At 44.6% G+C, this 17,472-nt stretch overlaps 1 protein-coding gene across 15 annotated transcripts in view; it reads left to right on the forward strand.

Annotated features, from left to right (window-relative positions):
* MAP2K5 (mitogen-activated protein kinase kinase 5) overlaps nt 1-17,472 on the forward strand; it is a 123,120-nt gene that overhangs the window by 45,434 nt on the left and 60,214 nt on the right. For all 15 annotated transcript variants that reach the window (XR_010347732.1, XR_010347731.1, XM_064389339.1 and 12 more), the window contains exons 10-15: nt 1,713-1,781; nt 1,875-1,956; nt 3,528-3,589; nt 8,919-8,967; nt 14,939-15,012; nt 15,913-15,963. Coding sequence is in view for 13 of the 15 variants with exons in the window: in XM_064389339.1 (XP_064245409.1) it covers nt 1,713-1,781; nt 1,875-1,956; nt 3,528-3,589; nt 8,919-8,967; nt 14,939-15,012; nt 15,913-15,963 (387 nt within the window). In the remaining 2 variants the exon portion in view is untranslated. The remainder of the gene's footprint in view (nt 1-1,712; nt 1,782-1,874; nt 1,957-3,527; nt 3,590-8,918; nt 8,968-14,938; nt 15,013-15,912; nt 15,964-17,472) is intronic.

Consider the following 17,472-nt stretch of genomic DNA (forward strand, 5'->3'; position numbering starts at 1 on the left):
CTGGTGCCACATCCATCCCCAGCTCAACCATTTCAGCCAGGTGTGACCCTGGACCCACCCTGGGCACACTCAGGGGATCCCAGGGAAGTAATGATTGTGCTGAAAACTTCTTGATTTAGGACAAAAAAAGCAATTATTGAATGTTCCCAGGGAGATTCTGGATCCCCCTTCCTGGAGTGTCCAAGGCCAGGCTGGCCAGGGCTTGGAGCAGCCTGGGATGGGGAAGGTGGAATGAGATCCCTTCAAGGGCCTTTCCCACCCAAACCATTCCAGGATTCCAGGAATTTGCATCCAAATCTTCATTTCCAGCTTCCTCCTCAGCAGCAGTGACTCTGAGGAGATTTTTTGGGTGTTTTTTTTTGTTTGTTTTTTTTTTTTTTTTGCTTTAACACAGTTCCAGCCCATGCTGGAAACTGTCACCTCATGAGTCCCTGGAATTTTTTTTTACCTCTACAAAACAGTCTTGGAAATTTCATACAAAAGGAGATGATAAATGCAGGTTAAGGTGAGATATAATTTTTTTTTCTCTTTTTGTGCTCTAAATAAAGAAATTTCCTCCAGCCTTGACATGAGGTGGAGTCACACCAGCCACACATTTCCAGCTGGAAGAAAACAGTGAAATAATTCTGCAGAGGAAGTGAGGCTGACCTCCCCTAATTAATTTTGGGGTGAAATAATCTTGTAATTCCTCTGTCTGTGCCCTTCCCTTGGGGTCCTGACCACCTGGAAATGGGAAAGATCTGCTTTGCCAGGTTATCCTCGTTATTGGGGTGTTTGTAATTAGGGTTAATGCAAATGAGCCCCAGACCTTTCCTCATTCCAGGCCTGGATTTGGGATGTCAGACATATTTTTGGTCCTGGGGTCAGAGAAATTCCTCACTGGGATTAGAAGTGAGTGAGATAAAATTCTGTTCTGACACCACTGACAAGATGGAATTTGGTGGAATTCAAAGAACACCACTGGTGGGATCCCAGCAGATGAATTTCTGAGGTTTTCACACTGGAAAAAATGTAAGTGAATATTGTTGGCAAATGATTATTGATCTGGACAAGTGTGTTAAATGTTTCTTGGCAGCCCTGTACTCCACTTACAATTTAGTTTAGTGACAGCTTTTATAAATAACCCCGGAGCAGCTCTGGGAAGAGGCAGGTTATTGGTTTTTCCTGGAGACAGATTTTGGTGCTGGGTTGGAAATGGGCTCCCCGTGTTCTGTTCTGTTCTGTCAGCACTATTCCTGGAGTGTTTATTCTGCTGATTCTGAAAACTGACTGAATTCTGCTTCCCTTTAGCTTAAAGTATTAAACAGGGAAGGGTTGGGTGGGGGCAGACTGAGCCCGGCTCAAAGTCTGGGTCCAGTTTGGTTTGTGAAGCAGAGCTCAATAACTGAGTTTTCAAGTCTTCAAAGAACTGTGGCAAGAAATTCTGCATTCAGTTTGACTTCCAGTGCCTTGTTCAGAGGGTCTGCCCTGAAAAATCCTGGGAATTTAGAATTCCAGGAGGTGCAGCCCACTTTGGCTGCAGTCTCTGGTGCTCTGGTCCTGCTGGGAAGTTGGGGTGGTGAGAAAACTTCCTTCCTGTTAAAATATTCTTTCCACCTATTCCTCTCCTTCTTGTTACCCCACAATGATCATTACTCCATGGATCTTCAGGATTTTTATTTTGCATTATTCACTTCCCTTTTCCATGAACTCTGGGTATTTCTGTGTTTCAGGTCATACCCTTGGATATAACACTGGAGCTCCAGAAGCAGATCATGTCAGAGTTAGAAATTCTTTACAAGGTATGTGGATTTTACCATTGGAATTGTTTTTACTTCAGTCTTCTTACAGCAGATTTTAAAACAGCCTCTTGGCTTTTTTCTCTCTTTTTCCAGTGTGACTCCTCGTATATCATAGGATTTTATGGTGCTTTTTTTGTAGAAAACAGGATTTCATTGTGCACAGAGTTCATGGATGGTGAGTAGTGGATCCAGTTTGCTTTTGATTGCTACATAATTAAATGAGAGAATTTTTTTTTTAGAATGAAATGCAACAGTAAGACTCGAAAATGTGGAGTATTAATAATATTGCAGGTAGTTAAAAAACCAGAGCAGGTTGGAATTGGGACTGGGGGACATTCTGCATTTTCTCTGCGTGGAACTTCACTTACTTTTATGGCAAATGTAAATAGAAGAGGAATAAAGGCAGCCTTAATTTGTGGTTTGATATTTGAGCCTCCCGTGCAATCTGTCCTCGCTGACAAAACAGCTGTTCCTCACTTGTAGTGTTTTGATAGCCAAAACAGCTTTTCCTTTCAAGAAATCTATTAACCCAATGTCCTGGGTGTTTGCAGTGGAAATGGTCTCTTAATTACCAGGCAAGGAGTTATTTTCCAGCCCAGCTGTTTCCCAGCTCGCTGCCGAGTTCCTTTTGGAGTCCCTCTTGTTCCTCCCCACGTGAATCCTCACCCCAAAACCATCCCTGACCCCACAGCCTGGAATTACTGGGGTGTGCCAGCCCTTGGCTGGGAATTTGGGATATTCCTGAGGAAAAGCAGGGACAACACCCTGGTGCAGCAGTTTGGGTCCTGTGCTGGTGTCTGAATTTGGGATGTTCCTGAGGAAAAGCAGGAAGAATGCCCTGGTGCAGCAGTTTGCCAGATTTTTAATTCTCAATTTCAAATTTCTTTTCTTGCCTTAAGAATTTGTATTTCAGCCCAGGGACATTTTGGACTCTGGTTTGATCAGGAGGTTTTTTTGCAGAACAGAAGGGAGGTTTCCCAATCCCTTGGGAATGTCTATAGGGATTTAGAGGGAATCCCATGTCCCCATAAATGGGGGTGCTGACAGGGCTATGCCAGGTTCTTTCCCATTCTGGATTTACTGGGAAAACTTCAACTGCTTCCCCAGGAACTCCAGGAATTTTATTTCAGGCATGACTGTGGACACGGCCAAACCCTCCCTGGTGTGATGTCAGGAGGAGATGGCTTTAATCATGCATATAAAATGGACATTTACATCCATTTCAATGGCTATTTATATCCTTTTAATTGGATATTTATATCCATTTCAATGGCTATTTATATCCATTTAATTGGATATTTATATCTGTTTAATCATTAATATAAGTATTGGATACCACAGAATGGTAGCACCAGCTTTTGGGGACAAGAGTTGGGATACTTTGGACCTTGAAATCTGCTTTTTGGAATGATTTTGTTATCCCCAAGATATTTTTCCACACACTTCGGAGTTCTTTAATGTTGATATTTATGACTGGAAGGTTTTCTAACGTTTTGTCACTGCTGTTTTCTGAGTGTCACTGCTACAATCAGAAATGAGGGAGTGGTAAGAAGCTCCCTGAGTGCTGTTTTGTGTGTTGATGCAGAGTTTGGGAGGTTTTTAAGGTCAGTTATTTCTGCCACAGTTACTGCTCCATCACTGATGGTGTTTTTATTAATAACCAAGGCCTAGAAAACCCTTGGGGCTTCAAATCTGGGGCACTGTTTCATCTGGCACCACCTGAGCACGTGCTGTTTGTCCCTGCAGGGGGGTCTCTGGATGTTTATAGAAAAATTCCAGAACACGTTCTCGGAAGGATAGCGGTGGCTGTGAGTAATTTATTGCTTTTTATCTCTGTTTTTTGACTGTGGGGGTGGAAAATCTGGGTTTGGGTGTTCATTGGGATGCTGGGGCAGCTCCAGGATCCGTGTGAGAGGAGGTCCTTCCTCCCTCCTGCTCCTCCAAGCCATCCCCTGTGCTCAGGGGCTCTGGGATGAGGGAAAACTTCCCTGGGAGTGGCCAACACAACCTCTGGAGGTTCAGGGGTCTGGGAGGGATGGAGGGAAAGGTGGGAGCTGGGATGGTCCAGCCTGGAGAGGAGAGGGCTCCAGGGAGAGCTGGAGAGGGACTTGGGACAAGGGATGGAGGGACAGCACCCAGGGAATGGCCTCAGAGTGGAAAAATTGAGATGTAGATGGATTTTGGGAAGGCATTCCTGGCTGGGCTGGAATTCCCAGAGCAGCTGTGGCTGCCCCTGGATCCCTGGCAGTGCCCAAGTCCAGGTTGGAGCAGCCTGGGACAGTGGGAGGTGTCCCTGCCATGGCAGGGCTGACACTGGATGGGATTTAAGGTCCCTCCCAACCCAAACCATTCCAGGATTCTTTACTCAAATCTGTGGGAAAGGATGGGGTAAATTCAGTGGGATGAGGAAACAAAAGAATGTGCTGGAAGTCTGTGTGGTCACATCCCTTCCTGTGAGCATTTCTTCCCATCAGGATGGAGAAGTGCTTTTAATCACCTTGATTTATTAAATTATTTCTTTAATCAGCCCTTTAAGCCCTTCTGCTCTCTGTGGTGCCTTCAGGAGGTGACTCAGGAGCCCTCTGGGAATGCTTTGTCTCTGAGTGTGTGATTCCTATCCTGGCTGTCTTTATTCTGTCCAGAGGGACTCCCTTGGTTTTCCAGCCCCCTCTCTCTTTGCTTGCTCCGTGGGTTTTGTTGGAGGGTTGAGTTGGTTCCTGCCACCAAAATGCAGAGGCAGAACAGATTTTCTGTGTTCTGCTCAAGGAGGATGAAGTTTTTCCCTTGGCACAAGCCAGATCTGGCCACAGGCTGGTCTCTCACCCCTTCCACACCTGAGCAGCCCCAGGGCAGGGTTAATTGGGGTCATTTTTGGGGTGGTGAGGCTGTGCTGTCAGAAGAACCCTCAGATCTCCCGAGTTTGGTCTTGAGGTGTTGACAGTGGGAGCCTTAAAGCCCCTTGTAGCTCATCCTTGGGGCTCTGCAGCCTTCAGCTGCTGAAAATTCACTGGCCATGGTTGAAAACTCAAATTACAGACCAACAGAAAATTCAGAAGTTCAAAAAAACCATCTTTCCCCACAGCTGAACAGAGGGTAATGACCAGTGTCTCAGTGGATCTCACCAGGGAGGGAGATACTGCAAAACAATTGCCAAATATAAGGAGTACTTTGATAACTTAAGCAGTTTAAAGCATAACAAAGTTATTCTATCATGTGCCATTTAATTAAGTGCTGGCTTTTCACATTCATTATACATCAAGCTGACAATTTAAATCCTTTAATCCAACACAGGCAGCTATTTAGTCTCTGTTCATTGTAATTCACAGCTCTCCTTTCCTCTTAATTTGTGTGGCCTGCCCAGGGTGATGAACATCCCTCTCTGATGCTGTTTCCTCTGAGCAGCTTCAAATCTGCTCATTATGTACCTGGCAGTTCCTTGTGGAGTTTGAGTGCTTTTCACCTCAGTTCAGAGGGAGAATCTTTCATCTCCTCTCCCCTCTGGAGCAGAGAGTGGGAAGTTGCTCACAGTATCCCCATTTCCCTGATGAGGATGAGGATGGTTTGATAATCTGGGATGGGCTTCCAGTGTTCCCTCAGCTGCTCATTCCTTCTTTTCCTGATCTTGGTGTGGATTTAATCCATCACACCTTGGTTTTCTCTCCCTCATCCTCCCCTTGCCATTCCACAGGCATTCTCCAGTTTTCCTCTCGCCCCTAATGCTGCTGCTCCAGCCCCACCTTTTGTGTCTCCATATCTGGATTTTTTCATTGCCCTTGGGGTCATTTTGTCCCTGATCAGTCAGCCTGGAAGCCTGACTCCCTGACATGGATATTTCACTTTTCCTGCTTATTTTATTTCCTGTTTCCTGCTTGTGATCCTGGCTCCCTGACATGGATATTTCACTTTCCCTAGTTTTGATTTCCTGCTTCCCGTGCCCGCTGCAGAGCAGGGGCTCAGGAAGGAGGGGAACAAAGGAGCTTCAGAGAAGGGAAGCTTCACCCTTTGCTGCTGCTCTGGGAGCAGAAGGTGAGCACTGAGGCTGAACCAGCCCTGGCAGCTCCTCGGCTCTGGTGCTGATTTTTGGCACGGTGGAGTTGTTGGAAGGAGGCAGCAGAAGCCTTTTGTTTTCCCTGGAATTGCTCAGTGGCTCCTTTGAGCCTCCCCACGCTGTGTCTGAGGGGGCAGCAGACCCTTTTTAGGGGGCTGGGGCACCTTTGTGCTGAGCCCTTGTAATCCCCTGAACACCTTGGGATTACCCAGATCCTGGGGGTGCTGAAGGAGGAGAGTGCCAGACAAAAGCTGCAGCTCCATGGATGGATTTTGTAGACAAAACCTGAAGCTTCCATATTTTTTTCCCCAGTCTGGTTTTATTCCCTTCCCCATGTCCACAGTCTTTTTCTTTTTATACTCCTGAGACATGTCCAGTGCATGAATCCATGGAAGCTGCTTGATAATATGTGTGACCTGCTCATCTGTTAATTGCAATTTGTGGAAGTTTTTAAGTGAAGCCATTTCCAGAGAAAACGGATGCAGCACATGCAGGCATTCCCTGCATCCCAGCACTCCTCTGGCTCCAGCTTTGGGATTTCTGGGCTTGGACTCATCGATCTGGGAGGGCTTTTCCAACCTAAATGGGCACCACTGGGTTTGTCTTTCTTATCTTCTGCCTTCCCAACCAGACTTGGCATGGATGTGGAGCAATTCCAGAGAGGCCCCAGAGCTGCTCCAGGGGCTGGAGAGAGCTGGGAATGTTCACCTGGAGAAGGGAATGATCCAGGGACAGCTCAGAGCCTCTTGCAGAGCCTAAAGGGGCTCCAGGAGAGCTGGAGAAGGACTGGGACAAGGGACAGGACACAGGGAATGGCTTCCTGTCCAAGCTGGCCTTGGACATTCCAGGGATCCAGGGCCTGCCCACCCTCACAGGGAACAATTCCTGCCCAATATCCCATCCAACCCTGCCCTCTGGCAGTTTGAAGCCATTCCCCTTTCCTGTCCCTCCATCCCTTGGGAATTGTCTCGCTCCATATCTGGTTTTGGCTCCTGCAGGCACTGCAAGGCCACCGTTGGGTCCCCCTGGAGCTTCTTTTCTCCAGGCTGGACAATCCCAGTTCTCTGAGATGTGGAGGGATCTCTGCCTTCACCCTAAAATCCATCCCTGTTCCCTTTGTGAGTCACCATCAGTGAGAAGGGGAAGTCTTTCCACATCCCTCTCCTTCCTCCTGTTTTTATTTAGTGGAGGGCTGGAGTGTTTTCTCAAGGAAGAGCAGATCTTGGGAGCCCCACAGTGAGGCTGTGGCCACTCCTGGGGTGGTGCTGCTCCCTCCGGAGCTGGGCTGGGGCTGTCAGAGCCTCTCTGCCTTGGCTTGCCTCTTCACACATTTATTTTCCCTTGCATTGCTGGAGCAGTGACATTGTGCTCTGTGTTTTGAGCGCTGCTGTTGATTGAAGTTCTCCCTGAAAGAATGTGCACTTGAACTGTCAGCAGAGTGAGAGATTGACAGCAGGTGGAAGCACTTTTTGTGTCAAGGCTTTGTCAAGGCATTGTTGTAAAACCTCCTTTACTGAATACCAATAATTCCTGCTCCAGCTTCAATCAAAAGATTCTCCCCTCCACTTTTAGAATAATATTTAATGCTTGAGAGTCCTTCCCTAATAGGCAAATGTAAGGGGAGTGAATAACGAGCTGGGTCCATTTGGGGGGCTCCTGTGAGCAGATTTACAGCCCAGGATAAAGGGGAAAACTCCTTTTTTATTCCTTTGTACACCCAGAGAGTCTGAAGGGAGAGTTTGGTTAATTCCATGGCTTCCTTCACTGCTTACCCAGCACATGTTCCATAATAAAGATGTTTAATAACTCATAGCTGTTGATTTGTTTCTGAGAAATGTTTCCTTTTTTTAAAATGGATGCTTGCTTTAAAGGAAATAATTTCCTATGGTTTTAAAGATTTTTCAATAGTCTAAATACATTTTTAATAATCAAAGAGTTTACTGTTCTGAAAATCCCTTTGGCCATTGGAGGAAGTTTGAAATGTTGCATCTCCTTGATATGTTTTTGCATTGGTACAACTTCTTCTTATTATTATTGTTATTGTTGTTATTTTAATAATAATATTATTATTTTAATGTTATAGCTAGTGTTATTATGACAAAACACGGTAGATAAAATTTCCATTTGCTTTTCATAAGCCATGGAATTGTGGAAAGATTAAGGTTGGAAAAAACCCTTTAAGATCATTAAATCCAAGCTTTTTGAAAGGCTTGAGGTGAACAAGCCACACCTCTGGGCAGGCAGAATTTGACCAAATTGTATTTACTTTTAGGAATTGTATTTCCTTTTAGGAATTTTGTTTCAGGAGTTGTATTTACTTTTATTTATTTTTTATGCATGAACATAGTAGTTGTATTTCAGGAGTCATATTTGATTTTAGGAGTTGTATTTTAGGAATTGTATTTGGGTTTAAGAGTTGTATTTTAGGAATTGTATTTGGGTTTAAGAGTTGTATTTTAGGAATTGTATTTGGGTTTAGGAGTGGTATCCACTTCTGGCAGTTGTGTTTTAGGAGCTGTAATTTCTCTGCTGTGAGAGGCAGCAGGATTTGTGTTTGGTCCAACATGAGAGGAGAATGAGGGAATTTTCACAGTTCAAGAATCAAAATTCCATGTTTGCATTGAGAAAATAAAAGAAAGCAAAAGAAAAGGTATAGGGTGCAGCAAAGGGAAGGAAAGTGAAGGGAGGATGAAGTGGAAGAGGTTGAGAAATTTTCTTGGTTTCTGACCTTTTTCAAGAGGACAAATCATTCCATCCTTTGGCCTTCATGGTTTTTAACACCCCAGCAAGGGCAGGTGAATTAAAGATCCACTGAGATGCCTGAAGGGATTCAGTGTGAGCTCAGCTGAGTTCAGCTTACAGCTCCTGGCAATAAATTAATGTGGGTATTATTAATTTGTGCCTTAATAAAGGACCTGCTGCAGGTTTTGAGCAGGGGCTCACCTGGGAGGGAGGTGGGGTCTCCCCTTTTCCTGGTCCTGCCTTCATTCTTAGACCTGGCTGCTCTGATCTCCCACCCCCAGCTGAAATGTGGAATTTTTCCTAGCAGGAATCCCTAATTCTGATTTTTTTCTTTCTTCTACCTAAAGGTTGTGAAAGGCCTGACCTATTTATGGAGTCTGAAGATTTTACACAGAGGTGAGTAGCAGATGTTTTTTGTTTTCCAATGAAATTTTAACATCACTTTCTCCAAAGACCAAGCAAACATCTGCCTGGAGTCCGGTGGGGTAATGCAGAATGAATCTTACTCATTAACCTTGCTCACTTTCTTGTAAAACATTTTTATTGCTCTTTTATTGCCCTCCCTCCTCCCCTGAAAAGAAAAGGACTGAGGAGAGAAATGAATTTTACAGGGATTTAGAAGCTTAGGGTTGCAAACAGGTGCCCAGTGGAAAAAAATCAGCGTGGAAATGAGATGTTTGATTGGTAGTGGAAACAGAAAATAGGCAATGAATTTTGTTTGGTGCTTCAGAAATCTCATGTGACAGTCACAAGTGTTGCTGGAGGCTCAGATCTGTAAAATGAAGTCCAGGCAGTCCCTCAGTGTGGAATTTATCCATTTCTCCTCCATCCTTCCCTCATTTCTCACCATCCCAACTCCCCAGCAGCGACTGCAGCCAAGGTGGGAATTACAAATTGCCAGGATTTTCAGGGCAGACCCTCTTGAACAAGGCACTGAAACTCCAATTGAACATGGAATTCTTTGCCATGGCTCTTTGAAGATTGGAAAACTCAATTATTCAGCTCTGCTTTACAAACCAAACCGGCTCAGCCCTTCATGGCCTCACACCCTCATGGCTCCATCTCCTAAGCCCCACACAGCCTCGCACCCTCATGGCTCCTCCTCAGCCCCTCTCAGGCCTCACAGCCTCGTGGCTCCTCCTCAGCCCCTCACACCCTCGTGGCTCCTCCTCAGCCCCACACAGCCTCACACCCTCATGGCTCCTCCTCAGCCCCACACAGCCTCGTGGCTCCTCCTCAGCCCCTCACGGCCTCACACCCTCGTGGCTCCTCCTCAGCCCCTCACACCCTCATGGCTCCTCCTCAGCCCCTCACACCCTCGTGGCTCCGGCCCCTCCTCGCTCCCTCACAGCTCCACCCCAAGGGATGGCTCTGACTGGGAGCATGTCCTGGCCAGAAGAACCAGCAGAGAGGAGCACTTAGGAGCTGGATTTTCTGGAATCACAGATTATTAATGGTGTAAAAGCCCTCTGAGACCATCCAGGCCAGTGACACTGCCCTGTGCCCCCAGGTTCCACATCCACGCGGCCTTTAAACACCTCCAGGGATGGAAACTCTGTGCCAGGGCTGGAAAAGCTTTTCCTGTGAGGAAGTCTTCCCTAATGCCCAACTTTGACTGTCCCCAGGCACTTTTTGATCCCCCTCACCCTCTCCCTGCCAGGCTGAAGGGCTGGGTTTGACCCTGGGCTGGATGAAAAGAGCAGAAATCACCCGGAGCAGACACAGGTGGCTGAGGTGGCTTCATTTCTGGGATGGTTTGAACAACTCTCCTGAGTGCTGCCAGCTGCAGAGGTTTATTTATTTATCAGCTCCATCCCCTCCCTGCAAGAGGAGGAACAGTCTGGTGCTGGAGCTGCCACAGGAATTGTCAGGATAAATAGAAAAGGCAGCAGGAACATCCTTGGCTGGGTATGGCTCTCAATAAGCTTCACACCACACTTTTGTAACACCCAAAAAGAAAAATTATTTGAAATTTCAGTTTTTTTTTTCATTTTTCTGGTCACCTTCTGATTGCTCTTTGGAGAGAGCATAAATGCTGTGACATTTTCTTGGTGTGCTGCTGTACATTTAGAACCGGGTTCAGATTTTTGCTGTGCCAGTAGAACAAAATCTCCCCTCCTGCCTGGGCTTCCTTGCCTTGATTGAGGAGCAGCTCTGGGATTTTGATGAATGATGTTTGGTCCTTGCTGTGGTCTGAAGAAAAGCTCAGAATCTGATTTTTCATCACTCTTCTGATTTTTCTGGCCTTGCTCTGTTGCTGGATTGACCCAGCATTGCAGAACACCATGGAGGGCACAATGAGCATTCCAGGTTCAGAATTGCATTATTTTACCAGTTTTTTAGGATACAGAAAATGTGAATTTCTGTATCTTCAAAGCAGGGGCAGAGGGATGGAATGGCAGGCAGGTGATTATTTCTGCAGGTGGTGGCCTTCAGCTGTCTCCTGGTTTTGATGCTCAGAGGTAAGAGAAGGAATTTTGGCTCCTGATTTTCTTGCTGTGTCACCCAGGACAGAGCAGGAGAGTGTGGAATTTCCAAGGAAGGGCTGCAGCAGTCCCAGGGCAGAGCTGTGTGCTGGAGCAGGGAATTAAAGAGAAGGAAACAAACAATGAGCAAGTCTTTTATTGCAGATCAGACATCTCAGCAAATATTACAGCTTCACTTCAAAACAAACCTCACAACTAATGAGGTGATAGCCGTGCATATTAATAAACCCGAGCTGGAGTCATCACACCCACATCAAACATAAACATAAGATTAACACCTCCACCACTTCCTTGGAAGATGTGAGAATGTCCCAATGATAAGTGTGCTCTTTTCCCCAGAGGATAAGAAGTAGAAATGGAAGGGTAATGAGAAATTAACTTAGATTTAAAACAGAATTAGCAATTAAACAAGTCTAATCATGTACAAAGTCAAAGTTTGTCTAAAGACAAACCAGAATCTGTTAAGTTCAAGAATAAGTATAGACCGTGTGCATTTTATCTGCTGTGTTTTGCTTTGTTCACACCTGCTTCTTAAAGGAATTGCAGGAAATCAATGTTACCCACTTGTGTTTAATTGTACTGAGCTGGATTGGTGACTTGGCTGAGTACTGGGGCTGTTGATATATATTACAAATATTTATTTATTTCATGGTTTGGGCACTTCAGTTCCTGGTTAAGTTTTAAATGGAAGTTCTGGAAGTGTTTCTGGTTTGAAATGAGGGAGAATTGAGGATCTGGAGATGTGCTCTGTGGCAGGAGGAGGTCTGTGCATCACTCAGATCATCTCCTTTTCCCCCAGGACACCAGAAATCCAAGGATATTCCACTCCTCTTTGTTCTGGCTGGGTGGGACAGGCACTAGAAGAGCATTCTCATCCTCTCACCATTATTATTGCTGTTATTACTAATAATAATAATGTTATTGCTGTTGTTGTTATGTCAAAATGCTGTAGATAGAATTTCCATTTGCTTTTCATTAGCTAGAGAATCATAGATTAAGGTTGGGGGAAAAGCCTTTAAGATCATTAAATCCAAGCTTTTTTGAAAGGCTTGAGGTGAACAAGCCACACCTCTGGGCAGGCAGAATTTGACCAAAGCTTTTGTTAAAGGTGAAAACCCGTCTGATTGTTTGCTGAGGATTTCACCAGAGATGTCCAGAGCTACATATTTGCCTCCCCCCAGACCTGTTTTATTTCTGGGGGATATAACCAGCATTAGGGCCACCCAGTGGAGCACAGACACAAATCCAGGGGTGTTTGGGGAATTGCCAGCCTGGGATAGTAGAAGCTGTCCCTGCCCGTGGCAGGGGGGACAGAATGAGCTTTAAGGTCCCCTCCCACCCAAGCCATCCCAGGAGTCTGTGTTTCCATGCATTTATTTATGTCTGTATATAAAGCTGAACACACATTCTGCGTTTCCATACATTTATCTATGTTTGTATGTAAAGCTTGCCCACTCATGGACCACTTAAGGCTTATTTTTAAAAAAAAAAAAATTAATCCTGGCCTCTGCCAAACCACGCTGCTGCCTTCCTTGAACCTGGCCTGTTGCTGTTTGCTGTTTTTAAAAGCCAGGAGAAGTCAAGAGACAGCTTTTAAAGCATCTCAGGGCTTTGGTTTTTTTTTTTCTTTTTTTTCCCCATCACACAATCATGAATCTGTTTTCTTTTCAATGCCACCAAGGAGTGAAATGTTTGGTGTTCAAAAGCTGAACCTCTGATGGTTCTATTTACTGGTGAGTAAGAGCTTGGAGGTCCTGTTTGTTTGCAGAGAGGTGAAACTACTCAGGCAGCTCCATCACGAGGAGAACTTGTTCATCCTCCATAATGATGCTTCATAGAAATCATTTGTATTAAGCAAGCCCTGGTAATGGGAGCATAATGACCCCTTTTGGCTCTTGTTTAAATTCTTTCACTTCTCAACACTAATATTAATCACAAGCAGATGGTGCAGAACATTATTTATGCACACTCGTTTCCCAAACCCAAAAAATATTTAACCCATTAACTGAAGTGGGTGATGAGACCAAGAGGCTGATTTGCTGATGAGCTGCTTGTCTCCCTGCTTTCAGTAGCAGATATTTTGTGCAGGGCTGTCACTTCCTTTCCTTTTTGAGGAAATGAGCACAGCCATTGAAAAGTACAGCAAATATTTGAGTAAATTCCCTGATTTGGTGGGGTCAGTTCTGCTGGAAGGACAGCTTGGATTTGCTCCTGCAGGGTTTGTGTGACTGCCCCTTGCTCTGTAGGGTCCCCAACCTTCCCTGCCCATCCTTAAGGGGCCAATTTCCCAGTGCTTTCTTCCTTTCAGGGTTTTCTTGTGCTTTCAGCTTTGTTTGTGGAAGGATTTCAGGATCCTTTTTGTTGCAGCTAAAAGCAGAACTGGTTAGACTCAGTTTTCCCCTAAAAATTGGGAGCAGCTGGACATCCTGGGATATCAGCATTCCCTGTGTGCCTGGGCTCATTCCAAGCCCAGCTCAGAGGTGGCTCCATCTTTTTAGGGAGAAGGTGAAACAGGATTATTCTGCACCTTGTTCAGGATTCAGGAGAGAGCCTCTGGTGTGCTCAGCACGTCTGCTTGGATTTAGCAAAGTCACTCAGCTCCAGAGGAGGCAAAACTCCATCAAAAGTGCAGCACGTGGGTGGAATTCCTAAAGATGGAGATCAGCAAACACAAACTGAGCCTCTGCATGCTCAGAACTGGGGTTTTTTTGGGGGAAATTTACAGGATTTGCAGGAATTACAGTACCAGCAGTGTTGATACCTCTCTTACAAAGTACTGATCCACCTGGGGTCTATAGGAACTATTGGGTGCTCCCACTTTAAATCTGGATTTTTAGCTCAAATAGAGGCGAGCTTTAATCAGCTTCTTAATTGAGGTTCTGCATTTCCACATCTCAGAGACAAATTAAGGCAGCTCCTGTGGTACCAGCAAACAGCTGCTAAAGCAAGGCAAACCTAATGATAAACAAAATTAGGTTCTTTTCTAGTTGGGTTTCATCCATCTGCCCCCAACCAGTGCTCACTTTGAGAGGAGGCACTGATTCAAGCTGTTGCCTTTAATCCATTTTGACAGAAGAAGGCAGTGATTAGGCAAAGCCAGGCTCTAATCTTCCCATGTTTAAGCCAGGCTATAACGTGCACGTTCTGCTCCCCCACTGGCATCCCTGGAACTGCAAAGATGTTGAGTGTTTCCTGCACTAGAGCCAGGCTGGATGTTGAGTTGATTCCCAGTTGATTTTATTTTACAGCAGTGCATCAACTTTCTGTGGCAGCAGGAGCAGTCAGCATCAGGATATTTGCACTGATGCTCTGGTTTTGGAATGGACATTGATGGTTTATTTCTGGAATTCCATCCTTTTTTTTCAGGCTGATTTTGCAATTTGGTAAAATCCCTGTGAGTTCAGGATTAATCCCTGTCCAAATGCAGTAATTCCATCTATTCCTATGTAATTGCATCCTTTTTCCAGGCTGATTTTCCAATTTGTCAGAATCCCTGTGAGCTGTTTTCCTATCCATCCCTGCTCTTGGTGTCTGTTCCAGATTGGTGTGACCCGCAGGTTTAATAATGTGGATTTTTAGTATTGTATAAAGTCATCAGTGTAAATACCATCTCATATCTGTATACAAAGGATGTATTTTATATATATATATGGAAATTTATCTGTGCTGCTGACTTACAAACCACTGCATTTGAAATAGATATTTGTAGTCTTTCCTATCAAAAGCCACCATGCCAGTGCTCCCTGGATATTTGGGCTTGTCCTGTGCAAGGCCAGGAGCTGGATTTAGATGTGGCTCCCTTCCAATGGAGGATATTCTCTATAAAGGGTGCATTTATTATCCAGGATGATGTGGATAATCCATTTTTTTCCCCCCAACAGATGTGAAGCCCTCCAATATGTTGGTGAACACGCGGGGCCAGGTGAAGCTCTGTGACTTTGGGGTCAGCACCCAGGTAAATTCCCCCTTTGCATCTGTCCCCATTCCCCTCCTGGTGTCCAAATCACCTGGCAGCCCCACAGCAAACCCCTCTCTGCTGGGACAACCCTTTTCATTTTTAATCTCTGGGCGACTTTTCCTCCATCTGAATATGATTGTTCATTGTTTAATGACAGTAAAAACTGCTGATATTGTAATTACTACTTACGAATAGCAAACTTCATTGAAATGCAGCTTTGATCTGGGAGCCTTTTGCCCAGACAAAAGGGAGGGCAGAGCAAGAGACGTGTCTGGGGAGCCCAACTGGCCCACAATAAAAATTAATATTGGGAGCAACAATAGTGGTGGGCTTTGACAATGTGCAGCACAAATTTTAATTAATTTCCATTTTGGGCCTCCCTGGAGGACTTCTCTGCTAGTGACCCATGAGCTCGCTGTGCTGTTGATTTGAATTTCAGCACCTTTTCCTCTCAGCCAAACACGAGGCCCAAAGAGAAGGTCAGCCTTGTATTATGGGCTGGCAGGCTCTGTTGTCCCTCCAGTGTTTAAGGGATGAATTGGGGCTTTATTCACATCTGACTGAAAAATGAGTGCGCTCAGTCCTGCTTCCTCCTAATTCACTTTTTATATCAGACTGGTTTGGGGTACTAAAACAAGCAGCATCCTGTTTAACACAATTGTTTAAGGTTATCTGCCATAAACTGTAATGCAGTGCTTGCTTAAATTGGAATCCTCATTCCCCAACCCAGGCGAGATTTAATCATTTTTAACGCCTTGGCGGATAAATCCCTTCCCTTTTTTACATAATTTTTAGTTGATTTATAGGGATGATGATTGTAGGTTAAATGAGGAATAATTGCCCATTTTATTTCCACATTATCTTTATATTGTTCTAACAGACTGTTTTGTCTGATAGCTGGTGAATTCCATAGCCAAGACGTATGTTGGAACAAATGCTTACATGGCGGTAAGTGGATTGATGCAGGAATAACATTTCAGTGGAATTATTTGTCCTCACTCTTGTTCTGTTCAGTGCAGGAGATATCCTAAATCAGTCCTCAAATCTCCATCTCTTCCCATCCCCTGGCTTCATTCTGTGGGACAACTCTGCTTCTTGCTGAGAGGGAGGAGGAATAGTGGAAAAGTGGTTTTTTTAATATATTTTCTCTTGTTTTTGTTCCTTGTGACAACTGGGAACAAAGACAGCCAGTTGAACATTGAAATAAAACAGTTTTTCACTCGCAGCTTGTGGCTCTCTGCAGATCACTGACAGCCCCAAACCATCCAGGTTTTGGGAATGCTGCAGTTTAGGGAAGCATTCCCTAAACTCCAGCAGAGGTTGATGGGCATTCCTAAACACCCCATGGAAATCTGAAGCTAAAAACATTGGAATTAATAACATCAGGGCATCAAAGTGCAAATTCTTTTAGTTCGGAATGCAGGAAGTCATCAGTACTTCCACTTTTCTCTGCAAATTTTTGTCAGTCTTTGTTAAAACAAGACCACTTTTGTCCTGTTCCTGTGCATTAAAACCCATACATTCCCCTTTTTTTTAGGATTTTTTTAGCACATTGCTAAGGATTCATCATTTGGGGCAGGGTTTGGGTTCAGAGCTGCCAAGTGCCAGCCTGAGCAAATCAGAGTAGATTTTCTGTACAAATTGTTCTGCACAGATTTTTCTGCACAAGCTACAATTGGATTTCTCTGCACAAATTTCTCTGCACAAATCAGAGTGGGTTTTCCAGCAGATCCATTGGATCCTTTTCAATTCTCCATTTCAGACCTGAGAACTCCCCTGCCTCAGTTTTTAAAGCTCTTGATGAACTCTTATTTTGGCCATTAAAATCCTTTGAGCAAACTGCTCCTGATATTTCTGAGAAAAGAAATGCTCTGCTGGTTGAAAATAAAAATATAAACAGCACCAAGTGGTTGGTGCTCGTGTTTTTCAAACCTCAGGGAAGGAGAGGGAGAAATCCATGACCTTTAATTGCTTTCAGGTATTCTTTTTCTGATTTCCTTGTCAGGGTTCCCATTTATTTGCTAAGTGCTTTTCCACTCGAGGTGTGCTCATTGTGTGGCTTCTGAAAGGCTCAAGTCACCCTCCGAGAAAGACTTGGGCTGTCCTGTGTCATCAGAACACTCAGAAATAGCATAAAATAAATGCATCAGAATAGCAGAAAAATGGGGGGTTTTAAATAAAAAATAGAGATTAAAAAAAGAGCTGGAACACAGAGATCCAGACAAAGAAACAGCTTCAAATTAATCAACTTTTCCAGCTCAGCTGTTGCTTCAAAGTGGTCTTAAGCAGGGCTGAGAATTAAATTGTATTATGCTTTTAGTGCCCAAACCAAGATTACAGTTCTCTTTCCCAGGTGTGCATTAAATAAATTGCTTTTTTTGCCTTTCTGGATGGATGTGATGCCTCCATCTCTTCATTGTGAAACAGAAGTTTAAGCTCAAAATGTGCTCGATCTGA

This window comes from Passer domesticus, chromosome 14 (genome assembly GCF_036417665.1).
Source record: "Passer domesticus isolate bPasDom1 chromosome 14, bPasDom1.hap1, whole genome shotgun sequence".
NCBI lineage: Eukaryota > Metazoa > Chordata > Aves > Passeriformes > Passeridae > Passer > Passer domesticus.